At 37.6% G+C, this 26,548-nt stretch overlaps 1 protein-coding gene across 13 annotated transcripts in view; it reads left to right on the top strand.

Annotated features, from left to right (window-relative positions):
* The window catches only part of MEIS2 (Meis homeobox 2), a 196,596-nt gene that overhangs the window by 17,341 nt on the left and 152,707 nt on the right, over positions 1–26,548 (top strand). For all 13 annotated transcript variants that reach the window (XM_071221953.1, XM_045201327.3, XM_024568505.4 and 10 more), the window contains one exon: positions 132–246. In XM_071221953.1, the coding sequence (XP_071078054.1) occupies positions 132–246 (115 nt within the window). The remainder of the gene's footprint in view (positions 1–131; positions 247–26,548) is intronic.

The raw sequence follows: 26,548 nt of genomic DNA, 5'->3' as shown, positions 1-26,548 counted from the left end.
CATCTATAGATGCCTAGTTCCACAAATACTAATATGTACACATTTTGTCTCTCTCTGCACCTTTCTTCTTGGCTCCTCATTTATGGCTGAAATGGTAACTGTGGAAAAATTTCTTGGAATTTTGACATCAGAATCCTGCATCTTGGCGAGATCATGATGATGCAACCTCCACCCACTCCGCAGGCACCCCGGGACCCTCCAGTGGGGGTCACGCTTCCCAGAGTGGAGACAACAGCAGTGAGCAAGGTAAAAGGTTCAGCATTTTCCTTGTGCAAAGTAGACATGACTAAAATAACTTCAATATTTTATGACATCAGTACATCTGCCTCCCTGTAAGCAGGAGGATGGCAGGTTAGGGGGCACAGCTGCTATTTAGGGAGACAGTATTCCCTCTCTTAAAAAGAACTTACATTACTTAACAAAATTCAAGTGAGATGTGTAGTCTTTAAGTAGGCATTACACTAACAATTGATTAGTTCTGCCAGTTCTTTTACAAATTTGGTTATCTACACTTACATGTGTGTGAGTAAGTAGAATCGCAGAGCTCCTTTGTAGTTATGTGCAGTGGTTTTAATTATACCATAAAGCCTGTGTTTTGTTTGTGGTGCCCACTATAAGAGTTCCCTGTAATCAAGCAATAATGCCTGTAAAGCACTGCAGATGCAAAAATCTGTTCTTTTTAGCTCCAGAAGTACTGCACAAATTTTATATGGAATCTTATTTTGGGAATACAGATTCTGAAATCCTTAGAAGGTTATTTGCTTCCACTCAGCAAATGTGGTGACTTTTGTCACAAGTCCTAAAAATTAGAATAATCAGAGGGCAAGGGGGATGTGAAATGCCGATGAAAAGGAAGCCTAGTGTAATTTGGAGTAAATTTTACTATTTAGAAACCCACCTACTGCACAGAGAGCAATTACGTATTGGTAGGAATGGCTCTTCTATGGCTAAAATGATAATTTAAAGGAAGATGCATTACTGAATGTGGGCCAGGAAAGTGTATAGATTTTACTTTTTAATATTTTACATTAGATGGTGTCTGATCTCCTAGGTCTATTTCATCTCTATTATGACTGTGTTTATGGCCACAATATTTAAGTATTACAGAATCTTCCAAGTAGAGGACAGTTTAACAGCTTGAGCTGAGGCATATATGCCATCTAAAAGAGGGTGGTTGATGTAGGGTGAGTGCCTTCACTCTTCCAAGTTTCTGGCTACGGATTTTAGATTCCCGGTATTCTAGAAGAGTCTAGGAAAATGTTCTCTCTAGGATGACAATAACTTGAATGAGTCCAAATTAGAATTGAGGTCTGTGCAAGTTATAACTGACACAGAAATTAATGCTGTGAGATGATACACTGTGGAAGAACTTGTGAGTCATATCTATCAAGGCTTTATATACTGTTTTTATTGGGCTGGTTAGATTGTATATAAGACAACTAAACTATAAGGCAATTTGAAGATGACATGTACGTAAATTCAGTGGGTCTTCATTGCAATGGTGTAATTGTAGTTCCGTGTCATGGTGATGGACCGACTTCTCAGTGTGGCTAAATCTGGAAAGCTTTTGATGACTCTACCCTCCTACCACCCCAAATGCTGTGACATAAGGGACAAAATGTATCTATTAATGAAAAACAAAACACCCTAAACGCCGTACAAAGAGGGGGAAAGGAGAAGCAGACTTAATGGTCTAATGAGGCTATCTTCCAAAGACTTGTGTGTGAGGCTCGCTTTGACCTTTCACTTTGCTCAGGAGCTCAGCGCTTCATTTTTCACATTCTTGCAATTACGTTAACGCTTCAAGCATTTCTGACTCCAACTCAGCTAGCAACACCAGGCATAACTCAACACTGTGAGTTTTTCTCCTCTCTGTAGATTCATTAACAGGTCACCAAGGTCCCAACTGAAATTTAAAACTGACTTGTTCTGTTGAGTTGGTTGAGTTATGGCAAGGGAGATAACAGGAAAGGACCAGAGACTAGGGGAGAAGGGAGGGAGAAGACCCTGGGGTTTGGAGCAGGGAAGAGTTGTGGCTGTGAACAAGGCATGGAATTTTGTCATTTTGGTTTAGTTTAGTTTTGCTGTTGTTGTTGTTGTAATTGTTGTTTTAGTCAAGAAAGAGAAAACCTCTGAGCCCGATACACTGGTGAAAACAGTATGCACAAACCTCCGTGTCGTGGGGAGCTGTACCCACTTATGCAATGTGGGAGGGTTTGATCCCTGCAGGACTTTGTTCCTTTAATCATATCTCTGTGGGATTAAAGAGTGGACGTGGTAGCTTATGTGCATGCGTTCTAGGAAGTCAGTTGTTTTACTGTATTAACATGTAGGGGACAAAAAAAGTTATGATTCCTATAAAATGGAGAATGTTTTGGCATGGAGAATTTCTAACCTGGCTTCCCCATCAGTGGTTCCAAAACACATGTTTAAGGGTATGCTGTTTTTTAGAGTAGACTCTAAATTTTGAAGGCCAGACTTAAGTGTATTATGTCATACTCGTGCCCATGTTAGTCTTTTAAACATGTTTTCAAGACATTTTGATATTTTTCCCATCAAATTGCCCAGAGTAACTTTCTGTGGGAAAGATTAATCATCTGCTTCAGGGCAAAGTCAACAGAGATCCTGACTGAATCGCATATGCTTGTCCTAGGTTAAATCTTAGGGTTAGTGTATAATGGAGAACCCAAGAGGGATATTTATGTTCCTAGTATTAAATATGTTATAATATTACATTGGAAACCAAGTTTCTAGTTTAGAAAAGAGTTTTCTTGTGTATTCAGAATTTATTAGCACAAAAGGCATATGGAAAACTGTAAAATGATTCAGTTTCAAAACAAATTATGATAAACAGAAAAAAAATAGAGATGAATTGTACTAAATACAGTGTTTTCATACACATTTTAAATTAAACTTTAATAGCCATATGCTATAAAACAATACTGCATTTATGTCGCTTTATAATTGTTGTGAATATTTTAACTAAAATGATTCATACAAAATTCTACTTTGTAATGTAAAAAATACCTCATTTTATGACCCGATAGTGAAAGAGCTACAGTTACACAGGTGAAAGGTCATCAATTCCTCCTTAGTGTTTGCGTAAGGAAATGAAAGGAGGAAAAAAATCGGATTTTTAAAATCTTGTAAGAAACAAACTTGGTAAAATGTAAAACCTGACTCTACTGTATCTTTCAAACAGCACATGCCTAGCAGTAAACTATGTAAATATGAACCAGACTTTCATTCACTCTGATTTTTTTTTTTTTTTTTGCTATAAGTATCCAAAGGAAGGGATTTTTTCTTGTTAGTCATTTTAGAATGAAGAAATGAAGAAAGAAACCTGGTTTTTCAGGGATAGAATTAGGGTGCAGACTAGTGGCTCTGTGGAAGTAACTGGCCCTCTTTGTATTTGGCTTCCCATCAGTAAAATGGGGCTTGATAATAAAGCTTGGGGTCCCTAATTCCATACCTGCTGAGTCAAAAGCTGCCTTGTATTTCATTGTGTGTTTTGCCAGAGTAAAGACTAGGTAGCAGCCTCCTTGTTCAGAGAGCACTTTGAGAGCCTACGATGAAAGGCACAATATATGTACAAGTATTATTATTATTGATGGGTTTGTGTAACTCCCATTAACGCTGATGGGAGTTACGCACGTGAATTGGCAAGAGAATAGCCCCCTCAGTGTTTAGAGCACATGAAATTTACATTTTTTCCAGTGCTGTAATTGAGATGTTGACAAATTGGAGAATATTGATGAGCCTTTGTTTTAAGTATTTCGTGCCAAGTTTGTTTTATTTTTCCTGGTTTGAACAATGGTATGGGTTCAGCAGCAATGAATAAAAAGGGTAGAGTAAAGATAACTTTGTATTTCAATATTTTGATGTGCCAATATGAAATGAATTGTCTTAGGCAAATGGAATATGCTGTTTTAATCATTAGCTATGCATGAAAGAAAAATTGATGTTGACATCTTTGCTGTAAAATCGTTGTAATGGGGCCTTCCTTACAATTCATTTTTGTAAAATTCATTTTGTACATTTTGCAGCAATTGAACAATCCCTGCACTGTGAATAGGCAGGATTCCCAGAAATACCGAGACAGTTGGCCCAGTAACTGCTGAGCTCACACTGCACACCACGCGCACGTTAACCATGCTGTTGCCAGACCCAGTTTAACCTAAATACATTCGCCTTCTAGCATCGCTGTGTCTTTCATCTCTCAGGACACAGGGCTGTACCAGCCAGTACGGTTCCTCTCAACTCTTCAACTCTGCCACCTGCCAAATCCCTCCATTGATGTCCCTATCTATCTCCCAGGCAATGACACTAGAATTCCACTGCTAGATATTTATTTATTTATTATCCAGTTCTTTAGTAATCATGGTGTTGAAACCTAAAATTACCCCCTTGATATTGGATATAAGCATTTATAGATAAGCAAGCATCTAAAATAGTCTTACATGTCTGAGTTCATAATGCATGCTATCGTTATGAAACAGTATTCTCCCCCACCAAAATATTCCAGTTACATATTTAAAGGAGGGGGGGAATCTCCAACCCGTTTATGGTGGGTCTTGAATATGTTCTACTAGAATTTCTTATTCAGTCTAGGAAAAAACTCTGTCAATGGAATGTTTTCATAGTGGCGGCAGTCTCTTTAAAATAACCCTAAATACAATATGACAGATGCCATCTGCCATAATCTTTTGCTAGTTGCTTTTAACTTTTATTTTTCCTAGAGCTAAGTTCATCCAAAACTGGTCACTTACTGTTACAATAAATGCAGTGACATTTTTCTTCCTGTTCTTTTAATTGCATCAAAAAATTTTCTGAGAAGGTAATCGGTAATTGAGCATTGCCGTAGAAGAAGCTGTTGTATATAGAATATGTATGTTGCATTTTCAGTCTCTCTGCTCCCCCCCCCAAAAAAAAGTCAAAAAATATATCATCCTTTAACCATCAGCAAACATCCAAATAATTTCTGTTGATTTTCTCAGGACTTTATAAAATAGTAACCATTAGAAATAAAATGAAACACTTCTAATAAATAAATGCTCTAGGAGCATGTAATGGTGCCCATAAATGCTTAAAAGCTTTCTATAATTGCTGTTAATTCTGAGTAATTTCTTCCTATATGTATCAATTTACTTGAAAAACCCAGAGTTGGGATTTCTAGATTTTTTTTTAACTTAGTCATATAAAGAGATGTCTCCTGGTGCCAGTTAGAGTTTAATTTAGAGTAGTAATTAAACTTGAATACTGCCTCATAAACAAAAGATAAACAATAAACCAGCCACGTTCCCTGCTGTTTCATAGCTTTCCTTCCCAGATGTTTTAGCCTGATAATTTTTACACAGTGAACTACCTAACATGGAGTTTTGTGGACAGAGGTCGAGAATGAGGTGTTCTATTTTTTATTTTTTGTAATCCCTTTTTCCCTCCAAAAAGCAAGATGTACAGGATTTCCCATACTTAGATTTTATTTTAGAAATTATGATAAAATAAACTTAATGCAGATGTACTTGAAGATATCATTTATTTATTTTTCTTCAAAGTTAATCTTGTCATGAATGTGTTTTACACTTACAAAGTAAAATTTTGATTGTAACAAGTCAGGGAAAGAGAAACTTGAAAATGGGCAGTTTTTACTCTCACCCTTTCCCCTGCTGTCCAGCCCCACGCGTTCTCCCCCACGACCAGCGTCACTTAACGCTGGTGCTCTTCCTTGGGTTACAAGGGTTTCTCTGTCCAGTGTTGGACCCTTCCACTGTCAGCCATGATCTTTCTAATTGTCAGGTACTAGTCGGCCGTTCAATGCAGAAGCCATGTTATTTTCACTGGGTGGGGTAATTACTGAAAGCTGAGAATAGCTGCACTAAAGACAGAGGGATACTTTCATGATCCCATTAGCATAAGAGTGGGTAAATTATTCATGCCAAGTGAGGATTCTATGGGGAAAAGTATAGTTAATGCACATAGTTTTTAAATGTATCCCTTTCTGCTCTGAGACTAAATTCTTGTTGGAATCAGTTCTCAGACATTTACGGGAAAGCTCTGGTGGCGTGTTAGATGCAGTTCATCTCTCTCTGTTTGCAGCGCTCTCAATAGAGACCATCTGGCAAAGATCCAAAAGGTGATTAAACAAAATGATCAGCTCTTGTTGCTGTGTTACATGTCCAATACTCCGGATTAAAAAACATGACCCACGACAGTCAAGCTCACGTCATGCCGCTCCCCCTTCCTCCTCCCCTTTCCGTATAAGAATTCAGATGGTCCACAAATGTGTGTGCCATCTTTGTGTCCTTATGGCCCATAATCATGAACAGGTTGCGCAAATGGCTCTTTCTGTAGCACTGTCTGTTCCAGCAGCATAGAAGCATTTCATATTAATTGGGTCAGTCTAATATTCATATTGACATGGGGAAAGATTACTAAAATTTATTCTTATAGCAGACAATGAATATGTGTGCTTTCTGCCATGAGGGAAGTGAAATCTGACAACTGTCTTGTGCAACTGATTAATTTTTCTTGAAACTGGAGAAAATCAAAGCACAGAAAACTGTCATTCTCTGAAAACAGTGCACAACCCTTTGTAACTAAACAAAATGGATTGGGTGGGGGAGCTTGTGGAAATGAGCTCTGGTTTTAACACCATAATCAGGGATGAATTTACAGTGCCATTCAGAGGAGTCCTCCCTCCCCATAAACAAGCTGATAATCACAGGGAAGCTGACTTCCAATTAGCTCTTCCTTCCCTCACACGGATCAGGGTGTTTATATGTCCTCCTTAAGCTTTGATATGTCACTACTGAGTTGATACATCTCATGTCACATTCAAAAGTTTGGAAATAAAATGTTTTATTATGAGGAAACCCTGCTAATAAACAAGGTAATTTTCAACTAATCATTTCACGATTGAGTTAAGGTAAAAATGCCAAGATTTGTGACTAAGGGACAGATGTATCTTATCTTTGGGGGTTTGCACCAAATGCCAAGTAGAAATATAAATTGAGCAAACCAGACATTGTGAGGAAGTGATCGAAGAAATATTGAGATGAAATCTTGGAATGAACTATATATGTGTATTTATAACAATACTGTGCATTGTTTACATGTCATGTTTGCATACACCTGAACTCTGACTTTGTTAAGGGGCAGTTTCATATATGTTAGTTAGACATACAGAATACAGGGCTATTCCTGGGTTATCCAGAATTATGCCTGACCATTTAATATTGTGGAAAGTAGTCTGCAACTGATACGACAGGCTGAATTTGAGTGCAAATTTTGAGAAAAGGTAAAGAATGAAGCACAAGGAAAGACAATTCTTAAAAACCACTTTAAAACATCATCAGTCCTTGACAGCTCCCCTTTACGAGGAAGGGTGAGAAGCAGGTTAGAAATACAGCCAGGCGGTACTCTGGGAGGGGAAGTTAGGTTCCCCTGGAGTCAGTGCAGTGTGGCAGATGAAAGGGACTTGCATTGCCTTGGGGGTCTTAAGGCTATTATAGGGCAACTCATGCTCTGTTATCATGCTGATTTTTCGATTGATTTTTGGCTGAACAGTACTTGTTGAAGCCCTCCAGAGCATCAAACACAGCCTTATGGTGCTATACATTGTACTACACGTGTTCTAGTTGTCCCTTCATTGTCTTTACTTCTCTTCAGAAGAATCATCTATAATGACGCCACGTTATTATTTCCCCCCCCCCCTTTTTTTTTGTTTCTAGCCTCAGATTTTCTTGAAATTCTGATTGGTTTTTCTTTGTGGGGTTAATGGGTAGTGTGAGAAACTTTTTATTGATATTGCTATGTTGACATTTGTTTTTAATTTGGCCTCTGAAAATACTTTGATGTCACAGCAGACAATAATACAAACCATTTTTACCTGCTAAATTTCTCTCTTGGTAGTGTTGAACTACTCACTTTCTTTCTAATGACCAGCAAGAAAACACTATGGGATTTCACTAAAATCTAGTTCCTCATTTAAATGAAAGTAAACCATTTTAGTATCCTTTCTACAGGGCCAGGCCAAAGTAGGTTTATAGTTCATATGGAAAAATAATACAATAATTAATAATAATATAAGAATAAACTCTGTTTCATGTATCACAACTGTAAATGTACATTCGCCCCACCCTGTAAATAGTGATAAGGTCCCTCAGTTTGCTGGGGCAAAAAGAGCAGGATAATGGAGGGAGACCTAGAGGAAGTATGTCCCTGCCTCCCTTTTGCCTAGGGAGCTTTTTTGTCATCTCCTTAAAGCCCTCCTGATTTGCCCAGGTACAGGACCCTGTTCTCTTTTCTGTACCCTGGTGGTACTTTCCACCTCTCTTACAGCATCTTTCACATTTTGTGTTGTAATTTTGTAGTTCCTGATCTCTCTTACTGCCTTTCCAAAGCAGGGATATTCACTTATTCAACTATTTAGCAATAATAGGTCTACTTTTGAATCAATAAACAAAATCCACAGATTGCCCTGGCTGGTGTAGTTAAGTTGGTTGGGTGTCACCCTGCAAAGTGAAAGGTCTCCAGTTTGATTCTCTGGTCAGGTCAGGACACATACCTAGGTTGCGGGTTCCATTTGGGTCAGGGCTCATATGAGAGGTAACTGATGGATGTTTCTCTCACACATCAATGTTTCTCTTCTCTTTCTCCCTGTCTTTCCCGCTCTCTTAAAAAAAATCCACAGATTTTGCTTTTTTTTCTTTTAAAGGTGGACCAATTAATCATAACTTTGCACTTACCTACTGTGTGACGTACCCCTGAACACAAACTATAGGGTCCGGCACAAATAATGCCCCTCTTTTATTATGAAATCTTTTATTACAAAATCATAAGCATGTATTCTGTAACAAAACACTATCACACGCAAGCACACTATATGACATTTTAGGTGAAATGTCCAAATTAAAACAATAAATCATTGCACCCATATTATTACCGTATTAACCACACTCAAGAAGGTCTTACTTCTGCCCTGTATTTTGAACATATTGATACATTCAATCAAATCCCATTACACCCTTAAGAGATAATAATTATTTTCTTTTACTAAAATTTTATTGTACATAACAACTTTAAATAAGCCAATGGGCCATCAATTCAAACTTAGAATTCTTTTGGTTATAGGAGGTTCTTATACTTTAAGTAGTATTTTAGAATACTTAAAATGGAATGTATTATTTGTTCTTTAATATTGTCTTAAATTATGTACATATGGTCAGAATTTGGAGTTGGGAGTTCTTTTCATTATGTTATCTATACAAAAAAAGTGTACAAATATGTCTTTTAATGTAATGGCAAACCTAATAAGGACAATTGCTTAATGTGGTGAATAGTTTTCCATGATGAACTCAGGGTCCATTTTGCTTATACTGCTTGTTTAAGATGAGATTGACCTTGGAGGAGAGGATGTCATTGGTCTTCACATACAGGTAAAGAGTCTGGAAGTAATTCTTGGATTTTTAAACTCCACATGCTTTTGTTGATGTCCTACATATGTCCTCCAGTTTTTTCATAGTTTGCTTTTGAGTAAGTGTAATTATTTTGGGTGATGCAGACAAAACCTTGTAATAAGCTCTTTTTCATCTCCATGGGGTTCCATTTATAATTGTGGACTGTGACTCAAGAGGCCTGAAAAAGGCACAGACTAAGGAGGCAGAGACATGGGTTCAAATCCCAGTGCGACTCAACCTCTGCCAGATTCAGTTTCTCTGTCTGCAAAGTGGGGGAAAATCTTCATATTCTCACAGTTGTCCTGGAAACTATATTAAGTGAGTCCATGTTGTAAGTACATAACATTGCCTGGTACCAACCACTGTTAGCTCCTTTATTCCCCTGTTTTCCTCTCCTATGCTGATGCTAACTAGTTCCATGGCCTTGAATGAGTCTCTTAATCTCTTTGGACCTTTGCTTACCTGTAAAGTAGGACTGAATTAGTTGATCTTTTAAATTCAAGCTCCAGGAATCTAATATTTACATTTATGGGTCATATTTTTTATTTGCACTTACTATCTTTTAACATTGAGAGGGGCTATAAGATTTTTTTTTTAATTAGGGGTATAATATGAGCAATTTAATTTCCTTGATATTATAGGTTAATTATAATATTTAGTGAAATAACACTTTTTGTTTTTTGCTTTTGTTTACCATAAGAGCTTTTTCTTTCCTTGGTTCAGCAAGAAAATAACTAGGTTTTAAAGTTCATTTTCTGAGGGTAGTAGAATGTCACACTTCAGGCACTGGACACCTAAGGTGGAATATTGATATCGAACAACAGTTTAGTCAGCTAAGTGTGAGGGGTATTTTGTAAACACAGTGCAACTTTTCCATTACCCATTATCTAATCAATTAGAATCTCTGTTGGAATTTCTATACTTTGCAAGCAGAACACTGAATGCTGATCATTACAGAGGCTGAGACTGTATCCTCACCTGAAATATATTCCAAATAACTTCAAAAATATATAAATAATTTTCAGGAGACTTTGACAGTTAAGTATATTTTACTGGGTTTTCATTATTTTTAGACTGATAATTTGTAGAAAATATAGCTGACTACCCCTTAGTCAATAGAATATTTGCTTCATCAAAACACTTATTTCTTAACCATCCTACCAGTTAGAGGTGTTAATGTTGCCTCAAAACCAAGTATTCATTTTTTTTTAAGTTTGAAGATTTTCAAAAGTAGACTAAGAGTGTAAAATTCCATATTTCTTCTTCCAACTAACATTTATAATAAATGCCATCCGCTAACTTAAAACCTCCCAAATTTCTATGTACCAAATGTGAATGATGAAGAAAAGGTGATAAACCGTGGATTACTGAGAGCCTGCTGACTCTGCCTCTTGGATGGCCTTTTACGCGTATTGTTGCACATGGGGAAGACATGTAGGTACACACACCTGTCTGGGGGGACGCAGCTCTCAACCTCTCAAGACTTCTAAGTGTGTGCTGCTTAAATTCAGTACACAAAGGTAGTCATTGAGCAAGGCACTCTGGAAATAAAAATGTTGGAAAATTACGAGGGTCCCTGCCTTCAATAATTTACCATCCCCAGGAGGTGGAGGCACCATGGTAAGTATACAAATAACTCTTATGCAAGATAGGTACTTATTTAGGGTCATGGTCCAAGGGAGACTTGTTGGCGTGGAGGCAGTGTGATGCAGAGGCCACGGCAGCTTTCACCCTGCCTCTTCTAAACAGCCATCTCTCCGAATGTTAATTTCTTCACTGGTAAAACAGGAATAATAATGTCATAGGATAGTTGTTAAGATTAAGATTGGGTTTTTTCAAAGTCCAGTTGATGACTGACTATGTGGAGTCCCCAAAATACTCTCTTCCTTCAACATTTCTTGACCATATATGATTGATGCCAAGCACTGTCCTAGGTACTAGTGATACAAAGTGAATAAGTTGTAGTCCCTGTTTTCTTTATACTCCTTCATAACTCAGACATGTAAACAGATAATATACATGCTTCTAATATTACATATAACATGGAGTTGTAAGGTATTGCAGAAGAGAGAGTGATCAATTCTGTCTGTAATATCTTCAGAAGGCTTTACAGAATTGGTGAGGTTTTAAAAAGATTTGGTGGCTTTCAGTGGGTGTTTCCAGGTGAACAAGGTAGGGAGGATATGGGGAGCAGATAGGACAGCCAATGCCAAGGTCCAGAAGTGTGAAGCAATGTGGCATATTCAGAGCAACAAGCAGATTGATATTGCTGCTTGTGTGAGAGAATGCACGGTGGAAAGGGTGGCTGGAGAGGCAAGTAGGGGCTTGTAGGTGAACATCCTTGTTTAGTGGGGTAAGAAGCTTATACTTCATCCTGTAGAGCGTTGTTTACCAAACTTTCCTGGGGATAACTAGCTCCTAAGGGGCATGTGAATACAGAGTTCTAGGCCAACCACTGATATGCAGAATCAGGGTCTCCATGAACCATCCTGGGAGTCTGAATTTTTAATCCATGCCCCAGGGAAACCCTGCTCTGGGATGTGGGGAACACATTAAAGGAATGTAAGCAAAAGGAGTTCATAATGAAATTTACATTTTTTAAAAGCCCTTTTAGAATATGGAGAATACATTTGAAGGAAACAAAACTAGATACAGAATATGGGTTAATATTCCAGAAGACAGAGGAGGGCTGAATTAAGGCAGCGGAAGTAAAAATGGAGAAGAGAGGACTGATAGAGAGATGACATGTAAGAAGAAGGGAAAGGGACACAGTCCAAAATGTTACACTGGCCTTTCCCTTGGTGGAGGTGCCACAATCCAGTTTTCTTTTTTCTTGCCATGAGTTTTAAAGTATGGACATTGATCAAACCTGTGGCGAAGAGGAGGAAGAATACTCTATTTGCACAGTTGTTGAAGTGGAAATTTGGGGAAGTTTGGGGTAAATAATGATTCTTAGGGAGGCATAAGGTAGTTTTCAGCAACATAGCATAGTGGTTAAAGATGTGGCCTTCTGGCCCTGGCTGGTGTGGCTCAGTGGATTGTGCATGGGCCTATGAACCAAAGGGTCACCAGTTCCATTCCCAGTCAGGGCACATGCCTGGGTTGCGGGCCAGGTAGGAGGTGCATGAGAGGCAACCACACATTGATGTTTCTTTTTCTCCCTCTTTCTCTTCCCCTCTCTCTAAAAATAAATAAATAAAATCTTAAAAAAAAAAAAAAACATGTGGTCTTTGGCATTGTCCTGCCTGCCTTTAAATCCTCAGATCTGTCACTTGTCATGGGCAAGTCTCTAATCCTTGACACTGGTCTGCAAAATGGGAGTAATAAATAATATCTAATCTTAACAGATTTGGGGGATAGGGATTAAATGATGTGATCTATAGAAAATGACAGTAATTTTGTTCTTGGTTCATAGGAAATAAAACATTATAAATATTTATTTGATAGTTGCCTTTAAAGAAATTTTTTCCCTCCTGTTAAAAAATAATAGCTGAAAACGGGCCCCATATAATTGACATCATGATGAACAACCCAAAAATGAAAGCCTGCATTCATACCTAGGAAAAGGAAGTTACAGGCTGTAAAGCTGGAAAAGCATCTACCTGCCGTAAGCCTGGCCCTCGGCCCTCCACCTGTCCCAGGCTCATCTAGTTGGATGTAATTTCTTCTGAAGTCCCATTGCATACTCCTCTGAGTTTCCCTTCTGACAATGAGGTTTTCCTTGTGCTCTAGTGATTAGTTACATGACTTTTTTTTTGTCCTGTTTGACTGTAAGATTCTTGAGGGCAGTTTTCAGATCTTTCACATCTCCCCTTCTGCTCCCCATTGTGCTATGATAACTTAGAAGGCCTTCCTTATATATATGTATTTATGTATACATATATATTTATATATATATATCACATATTTATTTATATATGTATATAATTTTTTTGACAGGAAGATTGAGTCCATATTGTGAAGGTCATTGAATAGCAGGCTGGGGAGTTTGCACTTGATTTGGTAGGTAATAGGGACCTATTGAAGATTTTTGAATGGGGATAGTGACATAATCGCCTTCCTTTTGAATGCCAATGATGAATTCTCCACTATGTCTTCCATGGTCAAAATAGAAGACCAGTATGCTTGCCTGAAACACTGTTTATTTGAAAGCAGGAATATGCTTTTGAATGAAGAAGCAAATTTCAAGTAGCTTTAAATGAAAAAGCTTTGACATTCTTCCTAAAGTAATTTAAACGCTTAAATTATTGTGATTCACAAAGGTCCCGTGAACATTATTCTTGAAACTTGTATGCAAAAACGCAATTTTGTAAATTTTTATAGTGTTGTTATAATTGTTACAACTAGAAATGACTCCACAGGACTGAGTCAATAGATCTTCTTCAATATTTGGAAAGCCACAGTTCCAAGGATATTAAATAGACATTACTTTAAAAAAAAAAAGATTTTGTGGTTAAATAGATTGAAAGCTGGAGTAGAGCAGGGTTTCCTTTAACACAGGAATTTTCAGATCCTCTAATTTGCTAATGTGCATTTTAAGTCTGCCAGGGGTAGAAACACAGAGCTTCCCAGACTCACTTAACCATTGAAACCCTTTTGTGCATTATCTCTGGGGACCAATCTTCCTCGGAACACACTCTGGAAAACACTGTCCTGACTGCTTCTTTCACTGAAGTACTTTCAGAGAGGGTTTAATATCCCAGGGAGTCTTCTTGCATCTTGTATTTAAGAGGTAGGTCAGCATGGGCTCAGGATCAATTTTCAGTCATGTAAAAAGCAATTTCCTCCATGGTCAGAAGTCTTGTGGACTTCAGCTATACTTGCACAGAATGTTCTTTTAACCCAGCTATCCTTGTAGCTCTACTTCATTGTATTAATCAAACAATGTTTCCTCAATATCCCTTGAGTGTTTGGCTCAATGCGAGCACATTTGGTTATATCCTCAAAGATTTATAAATGGGGATCCCAGCAGAATCCCGTTATAAATTGCATTAATGGTTTGATGAGTAATAGCATATGATGTTTCCTCAAAAGCACACTTTTCATTTATTTATATTTTTAGAGTAGCCACTGAGTTTGAGGCTAGATGGTAAGTCTACAGAGCAGGGAGGAGGAGGAGAGAAAATCATCTTTCCTCATTTGGGTGTGGATGGCTGGGGCCCTACTCTTTTTAGATGGTGAGCAATGGACTGAACATACTGTCCACCCATTAGGAAATTTCTAGAAAACAGAGCTGCAAACCCCCAACCTACCTGAATTTTGCTGTTCTGGGATTTCCAATTTAGCACAATGTTAGAACTAACCGGTTCCAGTAGGTAGCTGTTGCGTCTACTGTCAGCACAATTTCCCCTGGTTCTTCCTTATTGTTGGAGGGGCCAGGAGGCATCAGGGTCAGGGGCATTTGCAAGGTCCAGAGTTGTGATTCCTCTTGGTCATCAAGTAAAGGAAAGGCGCTGCATTCATGCATTCTACTCCTGAGGACTGTGGCTGGATTCCCCACATCAGGGTGTTGTCCCTTTTTGGATGTAGGCTGGAGAATTAGTCTGGGCATACCTTGTCTCTCTACTTTTGAAATGAACAACAGGCTAGCGATGTAACTAAGACTATCTTTGCAATGTGGTGAGAAAAACAGATTTTCTCTTGTTTGTCAAGAATTTTTTCTAACTGATCTTGAAGTCTTTATAGCAGTTAGCTCAGAAAATTGCAACGCTTCTAAAGGATGTCCTTATTTTATTGATGAGAACATGGACATATTTAGAGAGCCAACAATCTTTAATATCATTAGTGGAAACACGGTTTGCAGTTCTTTATGCATCCAGATTTTGATGCTTCTGTGCATGTGAGCAATATATCCCAGCATAGTTATCAGCCATTTAATGGGTGAGAGTTTTCGCCGTGTTTCTTATTCTAAATGGAAGTCTAGTTGTTCATTTTCCACCAGTAAAAACTTAAACTGGCAAAAAAAGAAAACAAAAATTGGACTCTGGCTGAAATATATTTACACTGAGAGGTCATGTATCAGGCTTTTTAAAAATTAGAGGAAAAGTGGCACTCTTACACATTGCTGTGTTGCTCCATATGCTAGGTATTTACGGCAGAAATATCAGGGAAGCTTCCCTTTGAACTTGACAGGAACCTTGAAACCTGCTGCTTTGTAGGTAGATAGTGAAAGCCCTGAGTTCATGGACAGCTTCATGCCTCATAAAACATCACTCTAGAGACACTAATCCTTGAAGCTGTGACATTTTAACTTTTTCATCTGCATGGATGTACTTTTTTTTTTTAACTTTTTACTTACTTAAACTGACTGGCCTCTTTTTAGGCATGTTATCTGATAACATTTGTTGAGTTTTTATGGTACCCTTGACAGTGGGAGGTAAGGAAAACAAAAGCTGAGAAATCAATCTTGACTACAGAGGGCCCCTCACCTACTGCTTGCCCCATAGATCTGCTTTCTTACCTAACAAAATGCTCTGTGCATAGTTTGTGATAAAGGGACATTGCTTGAATAAATTGTTTCAGTTGGACAATCAGTTAATAGCTAATAATTTGTAGCAACTTAATAGATATTGTTAAGCATTGACTTAGGGTTTAATTCCTCTTGAAGAATATTAGCGCACTGAAAATGGTTGAGTTTGTCAAAGTGTCAGTCACCAAATTTGTGGTGGTTTTATTAGGTGGAGTCGAGTAGTCAGAGGTACAAGAAGTAAGTACAGGGTCATGGCTGGAGATACCCCATCTCCTACAAATTCAGGGGGAATGATTCCATGCTCTATGGAAAAATTGTAATTCAAAATTCAAAAGCTTGTAACTGTGCTTTTTAAATGTTTTTAAATTTAAATTTTGCTTTTCCATTACATTTGACATTCAATATTGTTTTGCATGAGTTTCAGGTGTCCAGCATAGTGGTTAGATAGTCATATACTCTATAAAGTGTATCCTCTTGATATTGCAAGTGCTCACTTGGAGCCATGCATAGGGGTTAGAAGATTATTTACTGTATTCCCTGTGCTCTACTTTCCATCCCCATGACAATTTTATGACTACCAATTTGTACTTCTTAATCTGCTCACTTTCTCACCTCGTCTCCTAACCCTCCTCCCTGGCACCCGTCATTCTGTTCTCTATATAAAAGCTCGTAACTTTGTTTTTAAGAGCATGGAGTTAGACCTAGGTCTGAATCCTGACTCCCACATTCAATGTGATCTTTTTCAACTTCTCTAAGCCAATTTTCCTCATTTATAAAATGAGGATTACCACACCAATGCAGAGATGCTGGGAGAATCAAGGTAAATAATATAGGCCAGGCCTACATACTACCACATGCTTCATGATAATATGCATATGGTCATTGGCCCTTTATTGGTTTGGGGTCCATAACTTGAACATTAAGCCCATATCACTTTCATTGAATTTCTATTTTAATATATAGTATAATGTGACTTCTCAAAATATGAGAATAATAGCTTAAGATACTTTGCTTCTCTATTTTCTCCTGGTCTTTATCTTCTCACACAGACACACAGAGACAGGGTCTGTAGGCAAAGGAGGCTCAGAACAAGGATTAAAATCTGGGGGAATTATGAGGCCCAAAGTCTGGTTCCTGTGCACCATGCTTTGATGCCAAGTCAAATATGGTCCCATTCTTCTCTCCCTCCCTTCCTTCCTTCCTTCCTTCCTTCCTTCCTTCCTTCCTTCCTGCCTTCCTGCCTTCCTGCCTTCCTGCCTTCCTTCCTCTCTCTCTCTCTCTCTCTCTCCCCCTCCCTTCCCTCCTTCTTTTCTCTTTTACTTTTTCTTTTTTTCTTTTCTCTCTTTCTTTCTTCTTCTTCATTTTTTTTTGTATTTTCTAATTTTTGTTATCTAACTGACAGCTAGAATGCTTTCTGGTGAGCTGAGCTCACCAGATTGTGAACGTGGCTCTCCCATTGAGCCTGTGGAAGGTGCAGTATGGGGCAGCTTGGTGAGGCCCTGAGGTTATGGTTTCAAACTTTAGAGTGGAAGATCCTGGGCAAGTTTCCAATCTTAATTACCTGTAATCCAGGTTAATACCTTGTGAGGGAGTCCGGTGGAATGCATGAGGTGATAATGTCTGCCTGGCATGTGCTAACCATCCATTAAATGTCAGTTATTAATATTATCATCATCGGTAAGCTCCCATGCACTTACCTTATATCTCTGTGTGATGAGGATATTGGGGGATTCTTAGGTCTTTTCCAATTCTAATAGGTTGTATTTATTAAGTTTTAAATAGTATTATTCAAAATGCAAATAACATCTGAAAAGTGTTACCTTACTTTTAGTTTTACATTTCTATTTCTTAATACATTCTTACATAAATTTTCATTTCATTTCCTCAGAATGTCTCAGATTTGTCCCCATTTTCTGGATGAGGCAGCAAGCTTGGCCATGAGGAAGGTCAATTACTTGAGTATCACCATAAAAAACAGATGCAGAAGAATTAAGACAAAGCCATCTAATTTTTTCCTCTTCTTTATCTGCAAAGTGTTTTGCATAAAAAAAAGACACTCAGTTCACAAGTCATGTAAAATTTAATGATGGCAACTGACTGTCCTGAGAAAGTCATTAAAACCCTCATGTCATTTCTCTAATCAAAAGGCTGCCACCCTTCTATTATTTCTTTATTATAACCTTTTATTTTTATTTCTTCAACTTAAACTGGAGCCTGAGCTGTCACATGCCACTTGTTAAAGATTTTAAGTCAGTTACTTATGCTTCATGCTTTGAAAAAGTAATTTCTTTCCCGTCTTTTTTCTCGTGTATGTTGGTCAGATCCACAGAACCAATCGTTCAGGAGGGGGAAGAGGTCAGAAACGAAACCGACAGGGTCTAAGGGTGTAGTTCTCTGCTCCTTTTATTTAGAAATGAAAGAATGCAGGAGGTGCTGAGCCACAAAATAATGAGACTGCTTTTCTTCCAAGACTTACCCAAACTCTTATTTCATAATCACCAACTTCATATATAATTAAATAATGCTTATTTAAATTTTACTATTTTACTTTTTGCCTCAAACATCCATTGGCTTGGGAATAATAAGAATTTTGCCACCCAAAGAAAATCTACCAATACCATTAGTAGCATACCAACTGGATCAAAAAAAATTGGAGAGTAGGTACATATTTCATACTGCGGGTTTTTCAAAGATAATTTTGTGTGCATAAAAAGACTTTCTTGAAGGTGTTCATTTCAATTTCCTTTTTAATTTGCTCTAATTTAAGTAATTAAATTACTTAATTACTTCTGCAACCTGCTAGAAGCACTCACTAGATGGACTTAAAAATTAAATCAGAATGATTTCTCTTTATAAATGGGTTTAACATCTTGTTTTTATTTGGATTGAAAACATCAAAACAATAAAATAAAACCACACTGATTGAAGGGTACTTCTGCAATATTCAAACCATAGTGTCAGTCACACATATTGTTCAAATTCTTCAGAACTCCTGAATTACTTAAAGGTATCCTCAGTATTCTGAGAAAGTTATTTTGTGCCCCACTACAGAATGAAAAAAGAACCAGCCAGGGCTTCCTCTCCTCTTTGGCAATATTTTTTCTCTAAAGGATTTCTTGACACTCTCTTTAGTTCTTGACGTCCAGGGCTGCTCCTGACAAGTCTCCAGAGATGTCTTTCAGTGCCTATAGTAGTGTCAAAAGCATGAAGCCACACGCCCCGGTGCTGTGACCTCACATTTGATTACCTGCAATGCCAGATAAAGTGCTTAAACTGCAGCCTGCCTAGGGGCTTCCAGAATTTACATTATGCATTTTTGAAAGGCTATACTTTGAGGTGGGACCATGTGAGTTGTTTTAATCTCCCATTGAGCCAGTCTTGGAAACTTCCAGCAATATTATTTCATGAGTATCATAGGAATGAGAATATTAAGGCATAATTTCAAAATCATGTAGTGTCCCATGTTTACAGTTTTCTATAGTTTTGTGAGATTTAAAAAGTACATTTGTAAATATCTAGTTATCTTTTCATTGGACAGTTCAGTGGGAATTAGTTGCCTAAGAAATTATAGCAGACAATAGATAATTTATTCCCTCTTTAGACATGTTGTACTTGTTTGTTGATTTTTACTCACTGGATTTGGTTTCTGGTTTAAAGAGAAGTTAATCCTGACTTTCTTAAAACCTATAGAGTTTCAGGATTTCTTAAAGACAATGGCCTTTGCTGCTCCAATCCAATAAAAATTTCCCATGCGTAAGTAATTTCCTATACCCTTTTTTGCTCAAGTTCTGGGACAATGTCGATGGTGTCTACACAGTTAAGATTAAGTTGAGACTTGACTAGTTATTCAATTATTTTGACTAATGAAAATAAAAATAAATATTTTCCACAACACTAAGAAATTAACCTAAATTTGTTTCAATTTCTCAATTCACTTCGCCCTTATACATATGTTTTCTTGTGTCATTTACTAGGAGGATTCCCAAGATGGTTCATAATGTCTCTCTTCTCCTAAATTTTTGTGAATGGTATAGATTTTGTTTATGATTGTGGATATTTACAGTACAACAATTTATGGTATATTTTCACATAATTACACACACACACACTCAATATAGTACTTCTGTTTTGGCAGTTTGTTTTCAACCCTGATAGTAGATGAATATATACAAGGTTATCTTTAATTTCTTAGTTTTCTATTTATTTGATATATTGTATGGAGACACAGACAAGGCATTATTCTCTTTTGATTTCTTAAGTTTATAGAAAATAATATTTTATTTTGGTTGAGGTACCATAAAAAATCATTGCTAGACTTCAAAATCTGTTTATTCTTTGCTTTTGTAGCTAAATATTCTCCTCAGAAATCACTTACCATGAAGTCACTTTGACCACATTTTTCATATATTGGATAGGAAACAAATTGTTTTGTTTCCTACCTTGACCAGCTCTAGTCTAAGAACCATTTGACTCAAGCAAGAGTTTTAACTCAGGTCTTGCAAGGCAACACCCATCAGCTGAAGACAGTAGTTCTCTTTATAGCAGTTCATTTTTCACAGCCTCCTTACAATGTGTCATATGTTATTAGGGAAGAGAAAAACTAATGTGATATGTGAGCTAATTCTTATTTAATAATTTTAAAGAATGCTGTCTTGGATCTGATAATTATCTTTCCCAATGCCAGCTTTGTTTAGTACTACATCGTTGTTATAGCTTGAGACCCCGTTCTTCTATTTGATTATTGGCATTTTGGGATTAAAAATAACAGAACTAAATCAAGGAAAAGTGTCTGCAATATACATGTCCAAATTTGGCAGCAATAGTAGAATCATTGCCATTGTTACAGCCAACATTTGATGACTACTTTATGCCAGATATTGTGCTATGTATATTTAGTGTAACCTAATATTTATAATCTTGTGTGGGTTTTTCAGTTGGAAAAGCAGATGCTTAGAGGGGCTAAGTAAGTTTCCTATCTTTGAATATCTATAACGTGGCCAGGCCAAGATTCTAACTCAGGTCTGTCTGACTTTCTGAATCCACAGTAAGTATACCCACTCGTCACGCTCTGTCTATAAGAAGAAGTGAGGTATCAGATACCTTTTGTCAGTCTAGAAATTGGGGCTTGAGGTGTTTTCCCCCATTCTGAAAGTCCCAGGTGTGTTTTAATATTTGCTGTCACATACCTGGACATTTCTCTAAATTCTTTCATCTGTCATAGGGCCTAGCAGCATTGGAGATCCAACTTGTATTTACAAATCTACTCTATAATTCTGATTTGGTAGCGGGTATCTAATGCCATGTATAATCTTGGTAATTATTGGTGATGTATAGAATTGGCATCTTACCACATTCTTTGAAGGCCACACAGAGCCCTCCAACATCATTCTGACAATGTTTAAACAGCCATGTAACCAAACAAAGAAGAGTTTGCTAAGCCATTGATGAATAGGGTGAGGATGAAGGTACAAAAATCACTGCTTCCCAAGTTTCTCAGATATTTCAGTAAAAACATATGGTTAGATCAGTTAAATTGAAAACTTAATGTTATAAAAAAATCAGTATATCACATAATAGAACTAAATAGGAGAAGGTCAATTTGGATAAATTCTTCAAGGGTTCTTAAATATAGATTTTATATCATATAGTGTCCTTACCAGGAAAAAACTAGAATTTGTGAAGGATCTCATTGGAATTTCTTCCAGGTAGCTGCAGAGGGTAAACATGGATATTTATTTTTATTTTAAATATTGAGTGACCTGTTCAACCTCACTGGTTATAGGACAAGATTGCAAGCAAAGTAAGACGAGACAAAAGTGTGTTCCAGTCTTCCACGTGAAAGTCCTCCCCTTCTGCTTCTTTGACCACATTTTGGGGGTCTACACCCCTTTCTATGACCTTACATATTTGCAACTAAAGTTTTTTATTGATTTCTGCTCTTTATTATTACAACTTTTGACTTGGAAGGAGGGACATTCTCAACAATTTTTCAGGCCTACGTTAGCAATCCTACTTCCTCTTTAAGAAGACAAGTTAGTGATGCTGAGCATCTTTTCATATGTCTCTGGGCCCTTGAGTGAGGAGGGGACAGTGAGGAGAGGGGATTACAGGAACTACTATAAAGGACACATGGACAAAATCAAGGGGGAGGGTGGAGGTGGGGGAGGGAGGGGGGTTCAGCTGGGTTGAGGTGGAGGGATGGGGAGAAAAGGCACACAACTGTAATTGAATAACAATAACAAGTTAGAATACGTCATGGTAGTCATCAGTAATGAAACCACTATAACGCTAGTTAGGCCCTGCCATCTTTTGCCAGGCCACTGTCAGTAAGAGGGAGAACCAACAAGTTAGCTTAACACCACATGCAAAGTTTGTTGAACTGGAGATCCGAGACCTTTGAGTCACAAGTCATACTGGTTTACCCTGGGCATCTGGGTCCGTGAAAATTTCTTCTGTCTTTTGTTGTAATTTGTTATTGAGGCAAAGTGAAAACATTTTAGTAGGCTTCTGAGCAGGTCACTGACACTAGAGTGTCAGGAGCTGAAAGTTCTAGTTTTAGCTGTAACTTCTATAATCTTAAGCAATTCACTTAGAAAAATAAAATGCCTTATTTTGAATTTACAAAACTGTATTGATTTCTTTTATAGTCTGCATACTTCTTTTAAGCAGTTTTAAGATTTTTTTAAACATTCTTTTAAGATGTTTTATGGCTGCTATTTTATTTATAATGAAGATCCTGTTTTCAAAAGTTAAAAGGAAATGGTACACTTATAAAAGTGTTTTAGAAAAACTGGTTCAGTGGCGACAAGTTTTCGTTTCCCCAGTCATCTCCCAAAAGACCCCAAATTCCTGCCTCCTTGTATATTATTTCAAAGAAATAATTGGTCACTTAAGGATTTTTTAAAAATGTTAATTGCAAATATTGAGTCCCGAATGAGTGACTTGACAAGGTAGATATAGTCACAAGCTACTTCTGAAATATTATTAATATGTTCAGGTAAGTTAATAATAGGAATGAAAAAGTACAGATGTGGATAGTCACGCCACCAGTGAGGTTCAGATGCAAATCCGTGCAGCAATCTAACAATGTCTGTTGAAAATTATAAACTGCTTCATGTACTCTCTGTAGGGAGTTCTTTACTTTTTGGTTAATGTGCTTTCTTGATTGATAGGGCTGCAAACTGTGTGATACTCACAAAATTTTCAATAATTAAATTCATGCCACTTCGTTATTAGGCACCTGTTTTCTTCCCAGATTCCTTTGGCAGATATAACATGATTCTGGCCAAAAAGTTTCTATTTTTAGGATCTTCTCTACAATTGTTAGAATCGTGCAGAATCCTTGCACTCTATAGCTGATGTCAGATGCTGAGTATCATATTCACATGACACACTTATAAGTCACTATAAGAACATGAATGGTGATACACTTATAAATCATTACAAGATCATAAACAGGTTAATTTTGTTTCATTGTATCCCACCCAAACTTCTATAAAAGTTCAGATACCAATTTCACCTCCCATGTAATATATATATTTTTTCTATTTGAGTCTGTGTCATAATTGTTTAATTTATTTTCAGTTACCTTCCAAACACCCCATGAAAAAAGCGTAGGGCAAGCACATCTTCCAGGGCTATAGCCACTGAACTGGCAAAGTTAGCTCACAATAACTTCCTGGAACTAAAATGCCAATGTCGAACACAGGCTTAATTTAACAGCCCAGAATGCTGTGTTTAGAACACTGAAATACCTACCCACAGGAAAGCTTATAAAACTGGGCTCTTTAAAGGTAGTAGATTATATCAAATCAAACTACACACATTCTTAAGGATATGCATCTTGTCAGTTCCAGCTAATCCCAAGGCAGCTGAAGGGGGACACGTGAAAGCCTCAAAGCTAAGTTTTGAAACATGTGCTTTTGGAAAGTTTGATAATTAAAAACTAAAAATAGATAGTACTTTTAGGAAAATATTATGTGTCTGCAAACCTTAGTATCCTAAAGACATGTAAGAACTTGAGTCCAATTTCTGAGAGCCTTTAATTATGGGGGTTTTTTGTTTGTTTTTGAAGAAACAAATGCACAAATGGCTTAGTTTTTACAAAAATTATCAGTGTCCTTAGATTTTATTGCTTAGGACTAGGCCAAATAATTCGAAAGTATCTCTAGTTCTTTATCTGCCAGATGTAACATTTCAACCATGAGTATTTTATTTTACTCTTAAATATGTAATTTATATTTAGAAGCAATGTTGATAGACTTGTTTGACTCCCTTCTAGAAATAAATGACTCATTTTGGACTGCATGTGAGAGCTTCAAGCTGCTCTAAGTAACAATCCGCGACAATGAGAAAATTGTTATGTTATTTATCTAGGAAGCAGGAAATTTTTTTAAAAAGGCAAAGCCTGCGCCCCTAACAACTGAGACCTTTTTTACTCGTAACATCACTGATGGCAAACTTTATGATTGCATCAGTTCTGAGCATTGAGCAAACGAACATACTTCTTACCCATACTTCTGTTTTGGTACCTTGTCATACGCTACATATGCAGTTGAATGTACATTGATGAAAAAAAAATCAGCTTAATTTTGTGAATAATTTTTACAAAAGATTCTGATGTTTTCTTTTGGATTAATTTTTTTCTGTCTGCAATTTATCCAAAATACATGTGTTTGCTTTAAAAATGGGATTTCCCTTTTAAAAGAAATCCCCTGGAAATCAACACCACCTCTGGCAGTTATCTTTCTTCTTCATATAGTCCGGTAAAAGGGGTGGAATTGTGACCCAGGTAATCAATGGAAACTTTGCTGATGCATTTGGTGCCCACTGCTGAACTCACTGTTTTGAAACTGAAGAGTAGGGAAGGAGGGAGGAAAACACATTTTTAATGCGGACATTATTTAGACGTGCAAAGTTTGTTTCCCAATGCAGACTGAGCTTTGTTAGCAGTGACTGCCCAGATCACATGAGGCAACCTTTTGACAACTGAGTGTTTGCTGGAGAAGCCTGTGAGAGATGACCTTTTGACCTAGGAAGGAATGCTGTGAAGGTGGGGAATGCACTCTCAGCTCAGGCCCCCAAGAGAACATGGGAAACAGTTCCAGCCACTCTGCTTACAGGATCCTAGCTTGGTTTTAGCTTCGAATTTGGTATTAGATGATAAAAACTTGAGGAATTCTCCTAAAATTTTTCCAGACCTTTACTATTACTCCCACCATCTGAAATATGAGTTTTCCTATAAACATATGTTGCAAGTGGCTTGAGAAATCAGCTGTGTTTTTTCCACCAGCTCATGGGCTAGAACACATGTCTCTGACTTGTTTTCACTCAGGGACTGAAGCCTATACTCATTGGTTTGGGGCCTTAGGTGGGTGGAGGGGGAGAGAGTAGGGGGTAGGTAGAGAGTAAGTCCATTGCTCTAAAAGTATTCCCTGTAGCAATGATCTTTGTGTAGATAAAACTCCATTGTGCAGACTTGTAATCTGAGAAACTTTGTTATCACACTTGCACTGCTCACCAACATTGATCCCCGGTACAAGTGACCCTTTGAAAAGGAGCACCGTATTGGTGATTCCTCTTAGCACTAAATAGCATTATGTTTATAATGACCACTTACATGTGGTTACACTCCACACCCCCTGGGTTAATAGGAGTTCCCGAGCTCACTGATGCCATCTGACCATGTATCCTTGGCCCCTCGATTATTCTCTTTACCCTGTCTTCTGTCATTCCTTGATGTCTTCTCTGAAAACGAAACAGGGAGCTTAGCATTGCTGAAAATAAGGTAGTACAAATTCTGTCAGGGAGGGGAAAAAAGGACAAAAAATCCTGGCAAAGCCTTGAAGAAAATAAGTTACTTTATTTTATTTTTTCAGTTCCACAATATGCCTGCATGCTTTAGCACTGATTTCTCAGCTAGTTGGCTCCCAGGAGGCCCCACTGAACCCTGTAGTGCTCAGGGAGTTGCAGCTGCATAAAACAGGGGGAAATGCAGTTTGTACGAGTTGTTCTTTACCTTGCTTTGGGTTCAGAACGGCAGCTGCACTCCGACTTTGTGTGTGACAGCACAAAGGCCAGCAAAACTGAAAAGCAAGTCAGCAAGTAGAGAGACAAAAGCAACGATCAGCTAATACAGCTCCACATGGCCTGACTAATTTATGAGAAAAAAAGTGTTCTGTTCATTGGATCAGCACTCTGAGGAGGCAGGTGGAATTGCAGGAAGTTTTCATTGACTCTCCTGAGCAACTAAGGATGCCACGAGAGATTCTCCTCAGTTTGAACTTTATCAGGGTCTACGCTTAATCAATAGAGTATTGGAAAAAGAATTAATTACTAAAGCAGAATAAAACAGCTGCATTTTAAACTAAGGATCCATCAATTCAGTAATCTTCCAGTTACAGGCTAGGTGCCGTGAGGATTTGACTCTATGTAATGAGGAACCCGGGGAGTTTCCTCATGAACAGGCTGGGAATTCACATTAGCCTGTTCCAGCTATTTGTCATTAGTACAACTCATTTCTCCTCTCCTGCATTACAATTTGTATTTTATGTACTGTGGAACCCATGACATTCCCACATTCACAGGAGGGAGCACATTAAGGCGGAAATCATTGTCACCC

Source organism: Desmodus rotundus, chromosome 7 (genome assembly GCF_022682495.2).
Source record: "Desmodus rotundus isolate HL8 chromosome 7, HLdesRot8A.1, whole genome shotgun sequence".
Lineage (NCBI taxonomy): Eukaryota > Metazoa > Chordata > Mammalia > Chiroptera > Phyllostomidae > Desmodus > Desmodus rotundus.
Note: the sequence above shows the minus strand (reverse complement) of the source record. Positions and strands in the feature narration are given on the sequence as shown.